At 29.2% G+C, this 15,860-nt stretch overlaps 1 protein-coding gene across 1 annotated transcript in view; it reads left to right on the top strand.

The window, feature by feature from the left end:
• Window positions 1-2,028: 2,028 nt before the first annotated feature.
• Window positions 2,029-15,860, top strand: part of LOC129969389 (cytochrome P450 3A21-like) — a 34,791-nt gene continuing 20,959 nt past the window's right edge. Inside the window, exons 1-4 of the mRNA XM_056083952.1 lie at window positions 2,029-2,192; window positions 5,949-6,048; window positions 11,174-11,226; window positions 15,535-15,631. Of these exons, the coding sequence (XP_055939927.1) occupies window positions 2,113-2,192; window positions 5,949-6,048; window positions 11,174-11,226; window positions 15,535-15,631 (330 nt within the window). The 5' untranslated portion in view covers window positions 2,029-2,112. The remainder of the gene's footprint in view (window positions 2,193-5,948; window positions 6,049-11,173; window positions 11,227-15,534; window positions 15,632-15,860) is intronic.

The following is a 15,860-nucleotide window of genomic DNA, read 5'->3' as shown; positions in this document are numbered from 1 at the left end:
ATTGTAATGATGCAAAATAATATTTACAACTATGTCGCAACAGGTTCCTTCCCTTTTTTGATCAAACTGAGGAAAAAAAATCAAATTAAATTTTTTATCATAAATATTCTGAAACTAGACAAAATAAATTAAATAACAAAGAGCTGATTATCCGACATGATGCAAAATGTTTTTCATTTGATCCTCCATTTCTTTTTCTATATATAGAGTCCCAAATATATCGTAATAAATATAAATCTCCTTTGAGTCCCTTTTTGGTGAATTTAATTTTTTAGATCTCGCTTTTAAATATATTTTTCAAAAGGTGAAATAATCCTAAGCAAAAGGAAGTTCGTTTCTATTCTAATAGTGTGAGCCAAGTGACTCTATACCACCCTCTCACAATGCACAATACTTCCAGATTCTTAAGCACAGTTGGAATTACAAATACTCATCCTACATTACGCAACATTAAGCCGCAAGATTATTTTCCTTCACCTTGAACTTGTATATTGTGATGCACTTCAGTTTCCCGCTGTTCTCGATCAGCTTTCCTTTCAACGTTTGACTTGTATCTGCATTTTACTGCTTTTTCTCCTTCTTTTCGTTTTGCATTTTTTATAGAATTTTCTTGTGGTCTTCTTTTTATATGTTTTCCTTTCAGCGCTTGTCCGATTTTGTATGTTTTATTCTTCGGTTTCTGATGGTTTGACTTCCCTTTTTTTCGTAACTGAAGATTGACCTAAGTAGGTCCCTTTCATTTCAGGCATGATTCAAATTTCTATTTACCCCTGAACTTGGATGTACAGGAAGAAATGAAAGCAGACAACTAATGTATTAATAAAAGTGTATTTCGTTTGATTAAAATCAGAAACTGTAAAATCATCGGGTGGAACAAAACGATAACAAAAATATAAGTTGCATCTATGCAAAATCTATCAAATATATGTTGTATATATAAGCAAAAAAAAAAATGTTTTAAACTAAAACAACTAACGAAAAAAAAATAGTAGTTAATGCAAAAACTAATAAATTAAAACAAGGAAATATAGCATTCATCTCGTGTAGTGATATTCATTATGGAAATAAAAATTTATCTTGCGCGAGGTAAAAAAAAAATTCCAAAGCAAATTTATTATATGGTTTACCCACAGCGGCCAGACCAATCCCTTGATTAGGCCACCATAGCAACTCTCATATGGAATCATAATTAATTATAATCGACCATCTCAAATGTCATTTACTGCCTGCAGTTAATTTAAAAAATCCTGCTAATGTTATTTTCTTTCCCTTTTTTAAATTTAAGCCAATTTTTTTAAAAAGTAGTATAGTTTTTAATATAATTAATTTAAAATTATAAAAGATTTTACGACCATAAGTCTTCTTGTACGCTTCATTCATCAGAAAAACTTGAAACTACATACAATCCTCCCAGGGGACACCTCGTAATTGAGGATGAGAAGCTTCCGGCATGGTGGTTGGTTCTCACCACCCTGGTGGGTACAGAAAAAGGTGGGAGTCTAGCTCCTCCCACCAATGCAGCACGTAATTCCCAAGGGACAGGTTGTATCCATAGGACTCAACCACAGTTCTCGCCAACGTTTGCTGTTATGGTGGTCCGGTCATTCAAGTTTTTCCGTGTGTCTTCGGGCGGGTCGGAGTAACCTGTTTAAGGTTACAGCTACATATGATAACGATATATAAGAATTAGTTATTATTATTTGGAATTAAATGAAATTACATTATTCATTTCAATCTTTTAAATCTCTGAATTTTATCTAAGAAAATAAAATCCATAGAATTCAACAAGTATTATTCTTTGTTCCGAAAATAAATGCAAAATCATCATGATTTTCATTTTTTAGCAGAAGATTATTGCTTTCCATTTTTACCTGATAAAAAAATAAACAATTTCGCTTAAAAACTTTCCTTGACGTAATCGATTAGCTTTTATTCTCTTATATGAAAGCATAAGATAATATCTACAATTAGATAAGATTGTAAGTTCGTCCTTCACTCACGTCAATGTATTTTTTAAATCGAATTTATCTTCCCGTATATGCTTTGATTGACTGTCAAAGGAACAAGTGAACTTGATAGAGACGGAAAGAGTTCTCGGACGAAAGTACCGACATGATTGGAGAGGAGCTTTTGTACGAGCCCTTCGTCATCACGCTATTTCTTGGATTAGTATCCGTCCTGTCCTTATATTGGTAAGGAGAAAAATTAGAAGTTTCTCAGATTTTAAATTAATTATCTGCCTTTGGAAATTAACTTTTCCACCGAGAATATTGATTTTGCTTAATTACATTGGAATCTCATGTATTATTGATATTCATTGTTACTTTACTTTACTTTTCACTCTTTTTACTTTCTTTACTCTTTTTTGCTTATTTGTAACTGGAGACATGAATTTCCTCACGCGGCCAGAGACATGGAGTTAAAATGTCTCCATTGTTATTTATTTATTTGTCTTTTGTAAACAGCGTTGGAATTTATGTTGAAAACACAATACATTCTGGAAATCATGTAGATACGGATCATTGGATCATCATTGTTCTCTTTTTAAATTCCTTTACTTTACTTTTCACTCTTTTTACTTTCTTTACTCTTTTTTGCTTATTTGTAACTGGAGACATGAATTTCCTAACGCGGCCAAAGACATGGAGTTAAAATGTCTCCATTGTTATTTATTTATTTTGTCTTTTGTAAACAGGGTTGGAATTTATGTTGAAAACACAATACATTCTGGAAATCATGTAGATACGGATCATTGGATCATCATTGTTCTCTTTTTAAATTCCTTTACTTTACTTTTCACTCTTTTTACTTTCTTTACTCTTTTTTGCTTATTTGTAACTGGAGACATGAATTTCCTCACGCGGTCAGAGACATGGAGTTAAAATGTCTCCATTGTTATTTATTTATTTGTCTTTTGTAAACAGCGTTGGAATTTATGTTGAAAACACAATACATTCTGGAAATCATGTAGATACGGATCATTGGATCATCATTGTTCTCTTTTTTAAATTCCTTTACTTTACTTTTCACTCTTTTTACTTTCTTTACTCTTTTTTGCTTATTTGTAACTGGAGACATGAATTTCCTCACGCGGCCAGAGACATGGAGTTAAAATGTCTCCATTGTTATTTATTTATTTTGTCTTTTGTAAACAGCGTTGGAATTTATGTTGAAAACACAGTACATTCTGGAAATCATGTAGATACGGATCATTGGATCATCATTGTTCTCTTTTTTAAATTCCTTTACTTTACTTTTCACTCTTTTTACTTTCTTTACTCTTTTTTGCTTATTTGTAACTGGAGACATCAATTTCCTCACGCGGCCAGAGACATGGAGTTAAAATGTCTCCATTGTTATTTATTTATTTTGTCTTTTGTAAACAGCGTTGGAATTTATGTTGAAAACACAGTACATTCTGGAAATCATGTAGATACGGATCATTGGATCATCATTGTTCTCTTTTTAAATTCCTTTACTTTACTTTTCACTCTTTTTACTTTCTTTACTCTTTTTTGCTTATTTGTAACTGGAGACATGAATTTCCTCACGCGGCCAGAGACATGGAGTTAAAATGTCTCCATTGTTATTTATTTATTTGTCTTTTGTAAACAGCGTTGGAATTTATGTTGAAAACTCAATACATTCTGGAAATCATGTAGATACAGATCATTGGATCATCATTGTTCTCTTTTTACATTCCTTTACTTTACTTTTCACTCTTTTTACTTTCTTTACTCTTTTTTGCTTATTTGTAACTGGAGACATGAATTTCCTCACGCGGCCAGAGACATGGAGTTAAAATGTCTCCATTGTTATTTATTTATTTTGTCTTTTGTAAACAGGGTTGGAATTTATGTTGAAAACACAATACATTCTGGAAATCATGTAGATACGGATCATTGGATCATCATTGTTCTCTTTTTAAATTAATTTACTTTACTTTTCACTCTTTTTACTTTCTTTACTCTTTTTTGCTTATTTGTAACTGGAGACATGAATTTCCTCACGCGGCCAGAGACATGGAGTTAAAATGTCTCCATTGTTATTTATTTATTTGTCTTTTGTAAACAGCGTTGGAATTTATGTTGAAAACACAATACATTCTGGAAATCATGTAGATACGGATCATTGGATCATCATTGTTCTCTTTTTACATTCCTTTACTTTACTTTTCACTCTTTTTACTTTCTTTACTCTTTTTTGTTTATTTGTAACTGGAGACATGAATTTCCTCACGCGGTCAGAGACATGGAGTTAAAATGTCTCCATTGTTATTTATTTATTTGTCTTTTGTAAACAGCGCTGGAATTTATGTTGAAAACACAATACATTCTGGAAATCATGTAGATACGGATCATTGGATCATCATTGTTCTCTTTTTAAATTCCTTTACTTTAATTTTCACTCTTTTTACTTTCTTTACTCTTTTTTGCTTATTTGTAACTGGAGACATGAATTTCCTCAAGCGGCCAAAGACATGGAGTTAAAATGTCTCCATTGTTATTTATTTATTTTGTCTTTTGTAAACAGCGTTGGAATTTATGTTGAAAACACAGTACATTCTGGAAATCATGTAGATACGGATCATTGGATCATCATTGTTCTCTTTTTAAATTCCTTTACTTTACTTTTCACTCTTTTTACTTTCTTTACTCTTTTTTGCTTATTTGTAACTGGAAACATGAATTTCTTCACGCTTCCAGATACATGGAGTTAAAATGTCTCCATTGTTATTTATTTATTTGTCTTTTGTAAACAGCGTTAGAATTTATGTTGAAAACACAATACATTCTGGAAGTCATGTAGTTACAAAAAAATGCTAAAACTATTAATATTAAAAATGTTAAATTTTATAATATTAAATGTTGGGAAGATGTTACAAGAAAAACCTAAATAATCCTTTGATGTGTATTTACTTCGTTTAGATATTACGGAATTACACTAATGTTAATAACTGTTAGAATTTAACAAACAAAAAGGGAAAATACAATATTTTAAAAGATTATTTTAAGAATATTTCTTTATGCTTTTTCCATTATTCAAATTCAGAGATTTTAGAAACATGGAGTCAATGACTCCATAAATAACAAGAAAAACTTTGAAAAAGAATAACTCGGTGGTACGCACTTGTTCATACTTAGGCTTTTGCCAGCATACTGCTGAAAGAATAACTTGAAGATACTGAGAAGGTGACTGCATTCAAGGACAGATACCACGTGGTAATCAGAACTAATGAGCAACGCGGAGTCATTTTGACAACCGTCCCCAGTTACAGGTTAAATTATGAAAGACATTCGGAATCTTTTTTTTAAAGTAACTTTATAGCATTCTATTTACTGTCTGTATGAACATTCCTAATGGAATCAAGTAACTGCCCGTCTCAACATTCAACTGCAAGTTGTCGACATGAATTTCATGATAAAAATATAGACTTCGGAATTTTCATGGATCTTCATGTTGAGTGATTAAATTAAAGTTGGTGGGTATCAATAAATGAATGCAATTTATTTGATGCGCGAGCTAACTGATTGCGAACGAGGCTGATTTAAAATAAAATAAAATAATTTCAGTGGCGTTTTAAGAAGGGTGAATGAGGAGTGCCAAAAAGAAAATAAGCAAGCCTTTTGAGTTCAAATTTCAGTTACCTTGGAGTCTTCTAAACGACACGATTTAGAAATGTAATTTATATGTATTATTACATATAATATAATATTCTATAAACTTTGGTACATTTTGTAATTTTTTTAAACGAATTTTTTTTAATAAAAATTCGTTTTAAAAAGGAATTATTGTTATAAGATAGTTTTTTTTTTTTCTTTTTGGTTTGATATCTGTTAGATTACTGAATGTCTTCTGTAAATGCAAGTATACACTGCCGTGATGAATAGAATTAATACAAAGATATGAAATATCTTTACTGTATGTAAAATCTTTTGTAATTGCAGGTACTCCACTCGAAATGCTAATTACTGGAAGAAGAGAGGAATCCCTTACGTTAAACCAGTTTTACCTTTTTTTGGCTCAACATTTGCTTTTTTGTTCAAAGTATGTGCAATTATTTCTTTGTTATGAATACTCCTTACAAACTGAAGATTCTTAAGCTTTTAGCACTAGCCACACTTTTTCTGATGGAAAAAAAAAATGTTGATGATCACGATTGTTAGAAAACAGGAAGTAAGATACTAAGATATACTAAGCTTACGATATACTAAGCTTGTGCTTGTAGTAAAAGTAACAAATTTGCATGACAAATAAATAAGAAAATGCAGCATGAAATTTTAATTTATTTCTACATAAAATATCTAATGTTACCCAGGATGAAATATTTTATTAATGATTTTTACTTATTAAAAGTTTTACGATTTAGTTAATTGTCGCAAAAACTTCATTCAAACTTTAGACATACCTCTGTACTTTTGACTGAAATTTTATTTTTGTGTCATTTGCGAAAAATTTCCAACGCATTATTTAGAGAATGTTTTTTAAGTAATTTATTTTTAATACAAAAGCTTATTTTATATAAAGTACTATAGAAAACAACATTTTTCTGTAGCCAGCAGTATTATTTTAACTAAATAATCTTAAATATTCTTCTAAAACGAATGAAAAACGATGCTAAAATATTTTAAAATAATACAGAAATATCAAAAATTAAATATAGAACCATAAAAAATCGCATTTTCATCTGGCATCTGAATATTTCTTAATTTCTTATTTCAAAATCGTCTGTTTCTATTCAACTATTTATTAATTTTTTTGAAAAATTAATCAGGATTGAAAAAAATTTACATGAAAATAAAACTGGTATCATTGAAAAGGTGAAAGTTTGAATTTTAAGATGGTATGAAAATATATTTATGTGATAAATTGCTCTGGAGTTACTTCAGAAAAATAGCGACATTTCGGTTAATTTCTAATAAATTGAATAGTAATTAACTTTTACCCTTTAAAAGGTTGACAATATTTTTTACTCTTATTTTATATAATAACCATTTAAAGTTTGGTTGAATTCAACTCATTTATTTAGAACGAGAACTCGAAGATATATACCTAATTGGAATGACTTTTATTCATATTAAGAATCAATTAAATTTAAATTAATTGAACCAGTTTGAATTCAGTGCCTTAAGCCGGCACGATTATCAAATATAATTTTTCTTTCTTTAATATAGACTATAATTAATGAAGAAAATGCTTTTTAAAATCACGGTTTTTTCATGTTCTACAATATAAAAAATAATTTTGCCACTAAAAATTTGGAAATAAACTGAAAATTGAAAAAACACTGATCGTTAATATAAATACTTTAAATAAGATAATACTTATGTTTGCAATAGATTTTCATTTCTTTACAGGGTGTGGCACAAAAAATCGAGCGAAGTTATTACATCATAGAATAAAAGTTAATTCATTTCTTTTTTTATTTTTGTTCATTTTTTTGTCTACCACTTCAATTATATCATATTTTATAATGCATCTTTTAGTTCAGTGTACTGATTTTTTGCCTTTTTACAATGCCACGCAAAAGATATGCTATTAAAGTTGGAAAACGAACAATATGAAGTCCTTCGTTTGCTTAATGTGTCTCGGCAAATAGTGTTCTGAAGCAATCTATCGTTTCAAAGAGCTTGGCATTGATGGTTCAAAGTCCAGGAAGTGAACTAAAACGTAGGGTGAACTCTTTCAGTAACCGCAAGGTTATCAAAAGACGAGTTCAATGAAATTCGAAGGTTTCCATGAGAAAGATCGCTGGTGACTGGAAATAAGGGACCGATCAGTGCAACAAATGGCAAAATCAGAGTTCGATTGAAGCCTTACAAGATCCAGAAATTTCAGTTTCTGCCTGAAGAAAAAAAACTCGTACGGCTCCAAAGACGCCGAAAACTTTTGAAACAGGCCGCATGTCAGCATTGAGAGAGATTCCTTTTCACTAATGAGAAGCTCTTTACCGTCCAAAAGCTCGTAACTCCTAGAATTAAGGGTTCTGGTCTGTAGACGCACTAAGCACTTCAGCAATTGTTGTACATTGCAAAAATCCAAAGTCTGTCAGTGTCTGGGGCGGAATGTGTGAAAGCTGCCAAACATGTCTGATTTTTGTGGATGTGAGAGCTAAAATAATAATAAAAGTGTACCAGTGGGACATTTTAGAAGCTTTTATATTTCCGTGGGTCAAAACGCACTTAGACAATGTAAAGTGGGAGTTTCAACAACTTTCTGCATCAGTTCACAAGGCTAATAAGACAGAAGAGTGATGGAAGAGAAATTTTCTGGATGTGGTATCATCTGGAGAATGGGCACAATACTCGCCGAATCTCAATCTCATGATTAAAGCGTATAGTCCATTTTGGAGTCAAGGGCTTGTACTATACGGCATAAAAGTTTGGACTGTCTAAAGCAATGGCTTCTGCGGGACTGGGATAGATTAATGGAAGAAGACTTGCGGCCCATTGCTGAAAATTTCAATAAGATTTTGCGCCTCTGCATCACTGCAAAAGCCGGCCACTTTGAAACCAATTAAATTTATTTATCAGTATGTCTAATCTTATTATTATTTGTTCTATTTTGTTAATTTATTTATTTTTAATCAATTTATATTAAAATTTGTTTGTCCGATTTTTTCTGCCGCACTCTGTATATACATACATATTGTGAATGCATATGGATTTTTTTTTCTTAAAATCCTTACTAAGGATTAATTTGTTATAGTATTGTCTTTAGCTCTTCGCGTTATCATGACTTTATGTTGACGTCCATATTTGTGTTAATAAAGTTACTTTCTATTTTATTATAAGAAAATAAAAGCATGTTTCAAAAAACTTTTTTATCGTATTATTTTCTATTTTTTAATCTTTGATATATTCCTAATTCATCCTTATAAATATTAAGGAATTCTTTTCTTATTTTTTTTTTCTAAAATTAGTACCTTTTGTGAGAAAGTATAATTTAATTACAATTTATTAACAGGTAATTAAATTCAACAAACATTGAAATATTGTGGTGTCATTGAAAATATACAAATGCGTAAAATTTCGAGAATCTAGTACATTAAGAAATAAGCAAAACAATGATTGCAAAATTTCCTCTTTACAAACTTGAAATGTGTGCAGTTAAATAAATTCTAATAAAAACAATCTTTTCAAATAATAAAAAAAAATCAGTAACTCATAGTAATTTCAGTTTACTCCTAAGTTTCAAGATAAAACATTCTACTGTAAATTTTTTCATTTATTGATAATCATGCTGAGTTTACACCCGGCCAGTTATAAGACGGCCAATAGGCAGCGCATGTGTAGAAAGGGACTGATTTATGTTTGTCACAATTCCATAAGATAGATTCAGGCATTCAGTGCTTGGCTATAAATTGACATTTTGGCGTCTTTGTATTTTTTCTTTTTCACTGCGTATCGTATTAAGATGGTGGATATTTACACAAGGAAACATAGTAAACTTTTTTTAAGAAGTCAACAAATTTAAATTCGGAAAATTATAGAAAAGAAATAGCGAATTAAATAAAATACACACACACAACTTTGCACCAAAAGGAAAAAGAGCAAAAAATGTCGGAATTAATCTATGATAAGTGACCAATTTTTTCACGCCAAAAAAACAAAGCCACCAAAGTCTACAAACGCATGCGCAGTAAAAAATAATAATAGTGCATTGGCTTGTTGTTGTCCCATCGGGACAATTACTTGTCATCGACTGAACAGCAGTTTTCAGCCTTCCTACGCATGCGCTGCCAACTGGCATCTTACAACAGGCCAAGTGCAAACCCGGCATCGAAAAAAGTTGGCAATCAAGTAAAATAATATAAGAACTTCAAACGTTCTAACATATGAAATTTCTAATTTATTTTGAAATCTTCCTTATTTCCATAGAGCATCTAAGCATTATATATTATGACAAGAATTGCGATATGAAAAAGACAACTACTATAGAATGACACAACTAATTAAACAAAAATGAAATTACAGTATTTTTAATTTTTCTTAAAGAGAAAATATTGTAATTATCAAAAAATTTTGATCTTGAGGTTTATGAAATATTCATCTTTCTGATCGACATCTGTCCAAAAAGCACGTTTTTGGAATTATCTGTGAATGTGATAATTCAAAACTGCATTGAGCTAGAGCGATGAAATTCGGTATGTATTCTTAATTCAAATGTGTTCATTTCTTTAATAATTTGGGCAGGCGAAACCCGTCACGCTCACATGTAATACGATAACTTAAAAACATAAGGAAGTATATGCATAAAATTCGTTAAATTATCATCATAATTATAAATGTGTATTAAATTTTGGACAGATCTAGAAAAGAGGATATCATTTATTAGTGGTTTCATTCTTAGGCCAACATTTATGTATGTATCAAACTTTTCATCCAATCGATGAAAAAGAAGAAAGTTTTTTAGATCAATTGTTCTTGCATTAGTAGTATTAGTATTTTTTAGCATATTTTTTCCATAGATATTTCATAGACTGGTTAAATTTCGCACGTTGCCTGTAAAATTCTGACATTACAAAAAAAATTCAAATTAGAAATTCAGTTGCTTTTAAATTTTATAAAAGACAGCTTTCACTTCAATTTCAAATCTTAATTATTTAGTATTATTGTTGAATCGTCTAAAAACTTCCATTAATTTTTTTTTATTCCTCCCGAATTTTCCATTCTATAATCTACATATTTTTAGCAATTACATCCTGGAAAAATTAAATTTTACTGTAATGAAAATAATAATTTATACATAGAGAGATGCCATAATTTTGTCAAAATCTACTGCGATTTATACTGTATAAAATGTGACTGAAACGAAGGTAACAACATAAAATTACTTAAATTTTACAAAATCGTCTGCGACTAATATTACTTTAAATTTAATGAAAGCAAGGATAATAATATTTATAGAAAGAGATGCAAAATCTATAATTAATTAATCGCATCAAACAATAACAGCAAATAATCTACTAATAATTAATTGTACTTTTTGATTTTATGAATTGGAAGTTAAAAATGATGGCGAATGTTTTTTTATTTATAAACATTTATAATGAACTTTTAGTACTACTAATAATAAAAAATAATATTCATATGTATAGCAATTCATATATAACACGTTTATACTCGAAATATGCTTATATGTATAATTACATTTTTCTATTATATTGTAGCCATTTCATGAAATAGAATGGGAACGTTATCAAAAGCTAGGACCAATCTATGGGTAAGTGCGTTATTTCTAAAAATTTATTTCGTAATTATATATGTGCATTTAATAAAAAAGTGCATAAAATTTTACAAAATTATTATTTTGGATATTTTTTATTTTTTTTTTTTAATTTAAACCTTTCCAATTTTATGTATACTTTATGAATCAACAATTTAATAAGCATTCTTCGTCCATTTAAAACAATGTAATAATTCTGTCCTCCCCCCGAAAAAAACATGCCTTATTTATAGATCGTTTACTCAAACTGTATATAGTCTGTTAGATAATTAATTCAAATTCGTTTTTAAATTTTCTACATGCAAATTCTCTTGTTGTTTGCTAACTTATACTTTTTTTTATACATTTGCTTATATTTATTACCAGTTAAGCAGAGCGAAATTTTGCATCTTTAACTTTACCTGTTTTGTTTATCAAAATTAAAATACAAAGTCAACTCTAAAATATTTTTGAACATGAGCGTACTTAATTAATTAATGTGTTTGTTAATTAAATAGCTACTGTTTTATATCCTCTGGCATCATTAGTAAATAATTTTTAAGGCTCTTAATGCGTTCCAGAAATGTATTTATTTATTGAATTTTTAAAATATATTTTATAAAAAAAAGCAATACAAAATTACTCATTTTACAGTTGAGTGAATTATATGTAAAATATGCTGCTTTTTTTGATATTTTACTGCATTTTTCATTATTAAAAGTACTAGCCGCCTTTGGCGACCAGCCGGTTCGCCAATCTTAATGTTCGTTAAAATTTTAATAATTAAATATTTTATACAATTCCTATTTTAATAACTTCTTCATGAAAATATTTTAAAACTTCAAATTTTGATAGTCATATAATTCACTCATAATATTATAAAGGCCTTCAGTTCCAGGTTCAACCTCCAGGTTCGTCTACGGGAGCTAATGGAAAATATGCATCTCTCTAATTTTCCATTAGCTCCCGTAGAATTTATGCTTTAAATTAAAGTGGAAAGGATTAATCTGCAATTAATGCAATAATACTTTTTTACTAAAACAAAGCATTTTTTTTATAATACGATTACTGAAAACAGAGTCGCTGATCGTTTAAACCTTATGGGAACTAAAGAATGTTTTTCTTAATTTATGTAATATCTGAAGAATTTGTCAACAAAATTTTCTCAGATTCATCATGAGCAGATCGATTAATTAACAATGTTTAATTTTAAATGCATCAAACACTAAGAAAATAAACTGAATCGTTTAAAGTAATCCGTCAAAAACAGGTAAAAAAAACTATTTAAAACAGTACTGTACTTAAAACTATAAGCATATACAAAAATATATAACTAACATAAATACAATTTAATTACAAAAGCATACAACTAACCTAAAAATAATTTAAATCAAGTCCGCATCGTTGATAATAGTTGTCAACAATCAGAACACAATGTTCATGCGTGAATTTTCAACTCCAGTTGGTAACGCAAATGCGTGAATTTTCATACGCCAGTTGAGGTAACGCTATGTAGATAAGAAATTTTTAATTTCCTTTATTCTGTTTTATTTTAATTCGAAAGTACTTCAGAATGAATCTGAAAGATCGATTAATTAACAATGTTTAATTTTAAATGTATCAAACATTAAGAAAATAAACAGAGTCGTTTGAAATAATCGGTCGAAAAATTTTAAGCCTAGCCTCATTAGCGTGGGAAAAAAAACTGAAGCCTTACTTATTTGGCGGTGGGGAAAATGAAAAGATTTTTTTGGCGGGAAATTTAGTTTTTAATTAATAATTGATATTCTAATTAAAAATTCAAAAAAGGGATTCCAGGTGCCCAGGTTCCGACCTCCAATGTATACATGTACCAAATTTGGTAGCTGTAGGTCAAACGGTTTGGCCTGTAGAGCGTCAACACACACACACACACACATTGAGCTTTATATAAGTATAGATTGACTTATTTAATTATCGTTAAAATATGTAAATTGTAGTAATTAATAATTATTTATTTTTTATATGTTAATGATGCATTCTCCGATAGTTTATATGCAAACGAGACACAAATATATGATTCAATAGCAGACAAAATATTGAATGTGGGCTTGTTACAATGATTCTAGAGATGTGCAAGTAATTAAATAAAATATATTTTACCCATCTAACAACAATATCTGGGAAAAATACTTAAAGGAAATTTAAATTTCTAGTCTGAAATATCATATTAAACCACTGTTATAGTCTTCCTATAACAAATCTTTATTTCATTTTCGACATTTATTTTTCATTATATGGCAGGGATAACATTAACATGAAAAATGTATAAATTATAAATATCGTCTGCGAGTGAATATAAATCCCATAAAAAGGGATGAAAAATATTAATGTATTTAAAAATACTTCTAAGAATTTATTAAAAATAGTGAATGAAATCGAACAGAAAATAAATTAGCAGCTCTAAAAGCTCATTAACAAATATTGATTAGCATATAATTGCAAAATTGTAGGTCAAATAATGATCTCCGATAGAATAATTGGAAATTATTTTTGTATATACAGTACACTCCCGATTATCCGCGGAATTGGGTGGCGCGGAAGCCGCGGATAACAAAAATCACGGATAATCCGAAAAAAGCTAAAAACGGGTATAGCAAAAGAGAAAACAGTAATTCCAATTTGAAAAATGGTTTTATGTACAATAAAACGTAAAATAATCAGCAGGAAATGTTTAACTGGCGCTTAATATTTTAGTATATCACTCAAAACGAACCTAAAATGCATTTTGTTAGTGAAAACAGAAAGGTGCTTTGTACTTACGAGAGGCGTCAAGGATACACAGAAAAATTAATACATATGTACTGTTTTAATACTGTAATGTATTATGTAATTACAAAAGCATAACTGTAAATTGAAGAAATCAATCATTTGTGTTTGCTTCTTGCTTTGTAAGCATTTTCTTTTTGCTTGGAAGCAAAAAAAAAAAAAAAAAAAACCTTAGTGTAGCAGGCGGGATAACCCGCCCGCGGATAATCGGGAGTCTACTGTAATTGTAAAATATAATTTTTGTAGAATTATACCATCCAAAGTTAGTGACGAAAACGTCAAATCCATGATTAAATTTAATTAAAACTAAGTTATTTAACTATTTTACATATTCTTTAAATTTTTTCTTGTACATCATTTTTCAGCTTCAAAATTTTACTCATTTTTCTTTTATTTCTGATGATAAAATGATATGCATTTATAATGCAACTTGCATTTTGTCATTGTAATTGTTATTATCTCTATTAATAATAAGGATGTACGTGTGAGTGTGTATTGGCGTTCTACAAATCAGACCATTTGACTTACAGATATCGGATTTGGCACCTATGTATCTTGAAATTTTTAATCAGCACCCTGTATATATTTTTTGAAATTTTTATTTGAGTTTTCCTTAATTAAAAATTTAGCTGAATTTTGCAGTTCTTCCGCACTAACTTCATATAATATTATTTCACAAAATTGAATTTTACATTGTTTGAAAATTTACAAAATTGTTTTTTCGATGCCACTAATTTAAATGTCGTGCAAAATTTTTCTGAGTTTTAGCACCTTTTCAAAATTGTTTTTTTTTATCTGATTTCCAACACTAGGTTACATTATTGCTCTGAGATACAAATTTTCGAAAACAAAAATTACAAGATTAAACATTTATTTCATGAAATGTTTAATCTTGTAATCTTCTCCCATTTTTGGAAATTAAAAAAGAATTCTATTTACTATCAGTGAAATATAGTACCACGAAAGTTGGAAGATGGATAAAATGAATATTTACATTTTTAATAGCACTATGATATCATGGGACTAGTCTCCAATAAAAAAGTTTATGTACATAAAGAACAGAATTTAAGCATAAAAATTATAAAAAGTACAACTTTATTGCTTTGCAATTTAACGTACATGAAGCTATATCTGAATTATTAAACAGAAATTAAATATAATTGTTGATATTCAAAAGTTAGGTAGGTTATAATAGGTTATTAGCTGTATAATATTCTGAAAAGTCAGATCCATAGCGTTTCTTTCAGTAAGTGCATAAATTTGTTCTGAATATATTAGAAGAAAAGGGGGAAAGGACTGCTGCGAGTGTCATGATGTCAACTCAATGCTTCTATTATCACATTAATTCTGACACAAAAGTTGGAAATAATAAAAGTTGGAATAAAAATTGGAAATTTTAAACTTTAACACATTATTTAACGTTTATTTTATAGCCTTCGTAGAACTCGGGAAGATATTCAGTTATCAATGAAAATTTTTATATTCTACAAAATTCCTGTCTAAACTTTTGATTCATAGATTCTTTGAAGGCAGCCGACCTCTCTTGTCAGTTGCAGACCCTAAACTTATCCGGGAGATTCTTGTGAAAGAGTTTCCATCGTTCGCCAATAGAAGAGTAAGTATGATTTCTATAGTCAACTACAGAGATACCTATAAAAGATTTCGTTGTTCTTGTTCCATCTGAGAAATAAATTCCACAATATTTATATATACAGGTTATCGGTAAAGTCCCTTTAAATACTTTAAATTCAAAATGGCGTCTCATACATCCAAGGAAGTAACGTATACATATAGTAAAGTAACTATGTTGAATTTATTGAGGAAAATTACAGAGCCCCTAGTGA

The sequence above is a fragment of the Argiope bruennichi genome, chromosome 5 (genome assembly GCF_947563725.1).
Source record: "Argiope bruennichi chromosome 5, qqArgBrue1.1, whole genome shotgun sequence".
Classification (NCBI taxonomy): Eukaryota; Metazoa; Arthropoda; class Arachnida; order Araneae; family Araneidae; genus Argiope; species Argiope bruennichi.
The sequence above is the reverse complement of the archived record's forward strand: the minus strand, read 5'-3'. Positions and strand labels throughout refer to the sequence as shown.